Source organism: Vombatus ursinus, unplaced genomic scaffold, assembly GCF_900497805.2.
Source record: "Vombatus ursinus unplaced genomic scaffold, bare-nosed wombat genome assembly UNPS02014778.1, whole genome shotgun sequence".
Lineage (NCBI taxonomy): Eukaryota > Metazoa > Chordata > Mammalia > Diprotodontia > Vombatidae > Vombatus > Vombatus ursinus.
In genome coordinates this window covers 30,150,558-30,159,047 of record NW_020954556.1, presented here as the reverse complement: position 1 = coordinate 30,159,047, position 8,490 = coordinate 30,150,558, and the positions used below count along the sequence as shown (strand labels likewise).

The window sequence follows — 8,490 nt, the reverse complement described above, 5'->3', positions numbered from 1 at the left end:
CGACGTGTCCCCCAGCTGATGATGCTGAGCGGCGGGGGGGGGGGGGGCGGTTAGTGGCGGGAGTTTGTCCGGCACACCCTTTGGCTCCGGAGTCTGTCCGAGCTCGTCTATGCTGCCTGCTGCCTCCCTGCTGCTCCCCCATCCCCACCTCCACCTCCAGTCCCCTAGAGCACGGGCTTCCAGACCCTGTCTGCCTTCATCTAGGCTACCGTTTCTGTCCGTCGACCCTATCTTACTGTTCTCTGCACTTGGCAGCTTCTACTTAGCTGATTTTCTCAGCTCCCTCCACAACAATAACACAAAAAAACACCTTAGTCATTTAGTAAGTACGCTTAGTTTGCTGGCTCATTTCAGTGAGGGGAATTACCTCAGTTTCCCTTTTCGCTGTTGAGAGAGATTATCTCATCTTTAACCTCCTCTGCATCCTAAAGTCTTAGTGATAAGTCAAAACCACTTAGGAATTTTGTTCTTAGGAAAGATTGTTGCCTAGTTTTGATTTCTTATAATATCTGTTGTGTTATACTATCTTATAATAACTATTTTATCATACTGTCTGTCATAACTTTTGTAATACTGTCTTATGATGGCATATTATAACTATCTTATAACCATTAGATATAACATAAGTATTATATATATTTTCAACTGTTGAAATCGAAGAAGAAAGGAAATCCTTTTCAACTGGAGGCAGAACTGGGAAGATAGGGGACTGTTCCTGCTGCTGGAATAGTGGTTTAGATGGGAGGATTTTATTGCTATAGGTGAAGAAAGTCTATGGATTCAGAGCCCCACTTACTCTGTAACTTCAATCTTAAGAGAATTGCCTAGGGTCACTAGTATGAATCAGATATTTTGGGGACTTCAAGGCTGGTCCTCTAACCTCTTTCCCTCTCAAATACCTGGCAACAAAATGTTTTTGGTTATTACTTGGAAGTTAAGTATCTTCCCTTTTGTTCTTATGATTAAGGATCAATGAGTATTTTAAGAAGAAGGTTATTAAGTTACCCTTTGACCCTAGTGCATTTTTCCTTTCCCTCTTTTTTTTTTTTTTTACTGAGAACCTTTGGCTAGGAAGCTTCTAATTCCTTTTTGTAGCTATAGGTCTAATAGGTAACTACTGATGTTTTTATCACCTGATTGGATTCTGGCTTCTGTATGTTTCTCATTGTTGATGTCTTTTAGTCTAGAAGGCCTGAAACCTTTATCCCTTTATGTTGTGTAGTGTCAAGCAAAGCACCATATGCATTAGGAAATTTTAATTAGTACGATTGGAAATTTTGCAAATGGCCAGATGGACCCAACCCAAATAAAAAAAATTTGGATTAGCTCTGATAGAATTAAAAGAGAACAAATTCCTATCTTCCTCCCTACACCACACCCCCCTCTACCTCCAAAAACCTTTATCTATTACCCTACTCCTTTTCACAAGTTCATTCTAATTTGTGGCTGTTTGTTTCTCTCTAGTAAAATAGTTTGACTTTTCTGTTAATAGTTGCCGCCTTTCAGAGTGAGTTGATAGTGTTTTTTGTTTGGAATGATTCTAAATCACCTTTTATTTGTAGTTGTTATTTAGTCATTTTTCAGTCCAACTTTTTGTAACCCCATTTGGGGTTTTCTTGGCAAAGATAATGGAGTGGTTTGTCATTTCTTTCTCCAGGTCATTTTACAGATGAGGAACTGAGGCAGACAGGATTAAATGACTTGCCAGGGTCACACAGCTAGTGTCTGAGGCTGGATTTGAACTCGGATCTTCCTGACTCGCCTGGCACTCTATTCACTGTGCCATCTAACTGTCCCAAACCTGATATAGGTTTATTAATAATTGCCACAAATAATACAGATTCTTTCCTGAAAAGATAAATAGCCCTTTCCTCCTTAGTCTTATCCCATATCCTCTTCCCCCAAGGTCTCATTCCAGGAAGAGAATGTTTCTTTCTGCCAACACTGGTGAGAAGGGAATATAGGAAAAGCCCCTGGAGATACTTCCTGGTCCTCTATAGAACTCTTAGAGGCTACTGCATCATAGTGGTTTTCACTCACCAGTATGGCAACTAAAATCAAGAAACACCTAGGTTGGAATCCAGCATTCTACACTAGATTTCAGCAAGTGACTCGGTTTCCTCATCTATAAAATGGGGATAAAAACATCTGAGGTACTTTAAAGGCTTGGAAGGCTCAGTTGAAAATGTATGTAAAGTTAATATAGTGTTTTGAATTTCACTGACCTTACAAAAGATGGCATATTTAAAGTAAAGAATATCTTTAAAATAAGTATATCCTGTTTACATTGGTGAGTAGTTTATGGATAGACTTTTCCCAAACTGAAGAGTTGCTAATTGCATTGAAGTAGAATACAATATTCTTATATCTGCTTTTATCTGGGCAATAGGAGTTTAGACATTCATATGTGTATGAGCTCTGAAAATCCTAGTTCTTCATCTCCCCCCCCCCCCAAAAAAAATACTCAGACTCTCCTTTTCTATCTCAAAGTATTTTATTAACCTTTTAAAAAGTAAATACAGGAATTAGCAACACTTGCCCTTATGAATTTCAGACAAACAGCTGGATTTTTACTCCTTTAAGTTGTGATGACAGTGGCATTGCCTCAGATTTTATTCACGGGCCTGCCTTTGAGCACTTGACTGTGTTAGGTAGGACAGTTTTCCTTAATGCTAATACACAGAAAAGTCATACTTTCCATGACCTTCTCTTAAAAAACCAAAGACCGGAGAAAATCCCAAGTGCCTTTTATGACCAAAAGTAAAATATCAGCCTGGCATAATGTATATTAGTGCCTTTAGTGAGCCCTTAAAGGGAAATTAAAATATAATAGATCCACTAAACCAATGTCTCATGATGGTTTTTGCCTTTTCCCTTTATTTTTTTATTTTTTCCCTTAAGCAGAAGTGCTGTGCTGGAGACCCAGCGTCAAAAGCATTATGGAATCACATCTCCAATTAGTCTGGCATCTCCCAAAGAAATAGATCATATTTATACACAGAAGTTAATTGAAGCCATGAAACCATTTGGTGTATTTGAAGATGAAGAGGAATTAAATCACAGGTATGTTATTCATTTAACAAACATTAGAGTACCTACCATGTACAAGGTTCTGTGATAGGTGCTATAACTCAGGTGTCTGACATGTAGCCTACAAGACTCCTGAGTGTGGTCTGAACCGGATTAAAATGTAATGGGAAATATCTAACAAAATAAATAAAAATACAATAAAACAGGTACTATTACATTGTAAAACTATGTCAGTATGTGGCCTGAAAGGTTCTTCACGTACAGATAAGTGGCATCTGTTTCTATTTGACACTAATAAGAGATACAAAGATGAATCTCTAACTTCAAAGAGCTTACAATCTAGATTAAAGATTAAAATTTGTATAAATAACTACAGTATGAGAATGTCAAGTACCACACACGAAATGCTATTAAAAGAAAGATGGATTGTCAGTGGCATTTGGAATAAATGGCATTTGAGCTGGACCTTGAAAAGTGCGATATAGACAGATGGAACTGAGCTAAGGAAAGGCATTCTAGGCATGGGAAAGGGTGTGAGCAAAAGTAGGAGGTGGGGTATTTGGACTCTTCAGTGCTCCCAGATTTCGTTGGTATGTAGGGAACATGAAAGGGATTAATGGGAAATAAGGTTAGAAAAGTAGGATGGGAATATTTGTAATAATTTTCTTTTATGATAGAGGCATTATCCTGGATGGAAAAGTCAGTTACCCTCTCTGAAGTACTTTAAAGTAATTACGTACCTCACAAGGTTATTGGGAGGAAAGTGGTTTTGTAAATCTTAAAATGGTATATAAATGTGAGCTATTATTTTATAAAACCATCCATTGTAGTACTACTACTTCTTATACAGACTGCATACATGGGTAAAATCTTGTCCCCTAAACAATAATGATACACAAAAAGTCAGAAATAACATGGGCCCTTGCTGGTGCAGTGAATAGAGCACCAGGCCTGGAGTCAGGAAGACCCAAGTTCAAATCCAGCCTAAGGCACTAAGTAGCTGTGTGACCCTGTGCAAGTCACTTAAGCTCTGTTTGCTTTAGTTTCTCCTTCTGTAAAATGGGGATAATAATAGCACCTACCTCCCAGGGTTGTTGTGAGGATCATATAAGATAATAATTGTAAAGTGCTTAACACAGTGCCTCGCACATAGTAAACACTGTAAAAATGTTAGCTTTTTTTTTTTTTAAGTCTTTGTAGCGCGGTTATTGGTCCTGTCCACCGAAACCAGCATTTCAAGGAATACCGTTCTAGTTAATGTTGAGGACATGTTTTTGTTTTCCCCAAACAAAAACCTATTCTTTTTATTGTAGGCTCGTTGTTCTTGGCAAACTGAATAATCTGGTAAAAGAATGGATTTCCAAACTTAGTGAAAGTAAGGTAAGAGTCTTTTAAAATAATAGGCTATTCCTTATGTCAAAAGGATATACTTAAGGAACAAAGGCAAGACTAGATTAAAATACTTGGCAAAATCCTCGGGTATCTGGAACCCTCAAGAAGTCATTTTGGACAGTTCTGTTATCTAAATAATCTAGAGAGGTGAGGGTTTATTTACCTTTTTAAGTCTAAATATAATCTTTTTTTGCGGGTAAAAAAATTTGGTTGGAAATTTTAAACATTTTTCACATTCCTTTGGCTTCTATCTCCTTAAATAGTATGGACTGTGTATAATGATGCCTTGCAATTACAAAAAAATTAAATTATGATGGATGTCACTTACTGTACTGTGTGTACAGCAGCATCCTCAAGGTCTATTGAGGTGGTTGGACCATTCATCCCCATATTAAATAGCCCCATATTGCTGTTTTGAGTTCTTAGGTTTACTTTTTATATTTATGGCTCTCTCCTGTTTACACATCTTGCTTGTCTCTGATGTCAGTCTGGCTTTCCTGTAGCAGTTTTTCTCCTTATTTGCTTCTTATCTATTGTGGGATTGGAAGCAAACTAGCTAAGTGTGTTAGAACTCTGTGTAGAATAAGAGTAGAAAACTGAGTGAATGCTTCTCAGTTTGGTTCAGCATGTATTGCGTACCTTTGTGAAAGGTCCCATTCCATGACGGGAATGCAAAGATGAAAAACAATGTAAAAATATCTCTATGGAATTTATGATCTAATAATTGCACCTAAAATACTACGGAGTATGTGCTGAGGGCAAATGAAATCAAACAAAGTGGTCTTCAAATATTCCATGAAGAAAAAAGAATTGGGAGGTTCAGGGAAGGCTTCATAGAGAATATAGTATTTGAAATAGACCTTGGAAAAAAAAAACATTTAGAACAGGTAGTGATGAAGGGGGAATGTTTCCCAGTTGTGGGGGACTAATAAGTCTGGAAAAGTAGGTTAGAGCAAAGTTAGTCACTGAATGTTTTTGAGTATTAGAGTGAGATGGTCAGACTTGTTCATTAAGAAAATTATTTTGTTATATAAGAAAGTTGGATTGAAGAAGGGAGTATAGAGGTAGGAGAGACTGGTCAGGAAACTACAAAGTACAAGTGAGACACGAAAGGAGCCTCAGTTAAGGTCATAATGAAAAACCTAAGTGGAGACTCTTTTTGCACATCTGGTTTTCACAGAAATTCATATTTGGAAGGAATCTCAGGTATCATCTAGTCCAACTCATACCTAAAAGAAAATCTCCCTTATAACACACCCAACATCTTTACAGCTTTTTCTTGACCTTCAGTGAGAGGTGAACCGACAACTTCCAAATGAAAACCGTTCCTATTATAGATAATTCTTATTTTTAGTTTTTTCCCTATGTCAAGCCTAGATTTGCCTCTTTGCAGCGTCTTTGCTTCTGGTTCTGCCTAAACAAAACATATCTGATCCCTCTTCCTCTTTGACTAGCCTTTCAAGTACTTGAAGACAGCTATCCATTGTCCTGTTCATCTCTTCTCCAGGCTAAATCACCCTTATTCCTTGAGCAGATTTTCTATGACAGGGACTCTAGGGTTTCCGAGTCCTGGTTGTCTTACTCTGTCTCGCATCATTGTCATTCCTAAAATGACAGTTCCCAGAACTGAACAGAATCCTTCAACCATAATCTGACCAGGGTACAAGAAAGACCAAGCCTCAATATTCATGGAATATGTGCCCAAGACTGCACTAGCTTTTGGGGCTGCAGTATCATACTGTTGATGCATTGAACATGTAGTCCACTTAATACCCTCATATCTTTGTCTCAAAGACTCCCTCAACTTGTACATGTAAACTCTAGTTCTCAAACATAAGTGTAAGAGTTTAATTTATCCCTATTAAATTTCATCTTATTAGATTTTCACCCCAGTGTCCTAGCTTGTCAACATCTTTTTGCAGCTTACTTTTTGTCTGTTGTATTATCTATCTTCAGCTTTTTGTAATCTGCAAATTTGATAAGTTTTGCTTCCCAGAGACCTCTTTTTAAACAAACTTTTTTTTAATAGATTTTTTTTATTTACTTTTTTTTTTTTTTTGGTAAGGTAATTGGGGTTAAGTGACTTGCCCAGGGTCACACAGCTAGTAAGTGTCAAGTATCTGAGGCTGGATTTGAACTCAGGTCCTCCTGACTCCAAGGCCAGAGCTCTACAGAGACCTCTTTTTACTGCCTTCTTGGTTCTTCATGATATTTGGAATAGTTCGGGTTGCCAGATTTTAGATAGTATCATACATAGATAAATATAAAAATCATTTTATAGTTCTAGCAAATTTTACTGAATAAATGAGCAGTGGCAAATTTGTACCAATGTGAGGAAAAACTTTCTGATGATTAGAGCTGTTGAAAAGTGGAATGGGCTGTCCCTAGGAGGTAGGGAGTTTCCCTGATAGGAGTCTTTAAGCAGAAATTAAGTTACAATCCTTCAGGGATGTTACAGAGATTTCTGCTCAGATGTAGGTTGGACTAGATGACTTCCTAGGGCCCTTTCAACTCTGAAATTTATTATTTATATGATTCTTACTTAGAGATGCAGCTGGATAAAGACAGGTAGGAAGACCTTAGTCCAAGTCTTAACTCCAGTACATACTGGCTGTATGACCATGGGCAAGTCACTTAACTTCTCAGTTGCCCCAGGCAGCTTTCTATAATTAAATTGCCAAACATTTGGCAGTATTCATTGGTGGAAGTTTCATCACCCGGGACTTCCTTCAGTTCTGCCACCAAATGCCTCCTCCTTCAGAGGGAAAATGGCTATATTTTCATATCCTTTAGTCAGATTTAGCATTTTTTTTTTAAATTTCTAATCTAATACAGATCTTGTATCATTGTAGATAAAGCTGGAAAGGACTTTAGGGGTCTTGTTATCCAGTGCCATCCTTTTACTGATGAGGGAACTTAATGTCCTGACAGCGCAATGTAGCTTGCATAAGATCACAGGGGTTGTCAGTAGAAGAACTGGGATTCACTTTCAGATCCTCTAATTTCTAATCCAATTTATTTTCTGCTTGTACCACTCTGTCTTTGGACAGGCAGACCCCTTTCTCATCTTCCAAGTTAACATTCCATTTGTCTCATCTGGCCCATTTCATCTCTGCCTAAGACCTGTTACCTATTTGTCATCACTGACTCGTCCAAGAAGATTACTCCTGCTTGCCAGTTTTACTTCAGCCCTAAAACTGTATCTGTTTTGTTGGGCAGGAGCTGGGGAAAAAAGGTTACAAAGTTCCTGATTTTCCTAGGAAGACTCAAAAGCTATTCCTGTCCTGTCCAAGACACTGTCCTCTCTCCAGTAACCTTACTTCCCACCTCAGGGAAAATCACAAGATATTACATCCTTCCCCTGCAATTGTTGAAATGCCCTCATGGGTAAAATTTTCTTTTTCTATATAACTAGGAACTAGTTTAGGAAATTTACATTTTTAACTAGAATACGACCCCAAATAACCTAAGATTGTGAGGTCTTAAAGAGTTGTCTAGCCCTTTGGTTCTGTAATTGGCAGTAATAAATATAACTTAACACTATATCTATCAGATACTATTGACTTTAATCTCATTGGCATAATCATACACAGATTTTGAGCTTTGGGGAGTTTAGAATAGTTTTTCGGTGTTTCCTACTTACTTGAACATTGAGAAATTCTATAGATTGTATAAATTTGTTGGTAATCTCATTATTTCCTATACGTAAATCCTTTTCTTATGTGTAAACTACTCATTTATTTGAGATGTTCTCTAGAGCCTCATGATTGGCAGCAGAATAATTTACTTCAAATAAGTCTTCCTTCAAGTAGAAAAATGTATTTTGATATTTGCTGTGTTTATATAGGTCATGATATTAGATTAGTAATACAAGTTTCAAGAAACACATGAGAATGAAATTTTGGTGAAGTAAGATGACTTGGATTTTCCTAAAGTTTTGTTTTGTTTTGTTTGGTGGGGGAAGGATTGGTGGTTTTTGTTGCTATTGTACAAATCGGTTTAAACTAAAGCAAAATAGGGTTTGTTACTGACACTTTACAAATGTGTATGGTTTTTCCTGTAATAGAA

The 8,490-nt window shown here is 37.3% G+C and overlaps 1 protein-coding gene across 1 annotated transcript in view; it reads left to right on the top strand.

Annotated features, from left to right (window-relative positions):
* Window positions 1-8,490, top strand: part of PAPOLG (poly(A) polymerase gamma) — a 77,093-nt gene that overhangs the window by 30,716 nt on the left and 37,887 nt on the right. The window contains exons 2-4 of the mRNA XM_027865010.1: window positions 16-220; window positions 2,902-3,063; window positions 4,344-4,410. Of these exons, the coding sequence (XP_027720811.1) occupies window positions 16-220; window positions 2,902-3,063; window positions 4,344-4,410 (434 nt within the window). The remainder of the gene's footprint in view (window positions 1-15; window positions 221-2,901; window positions 3,064-4,343; window positions 4,411-8,490) is intronic.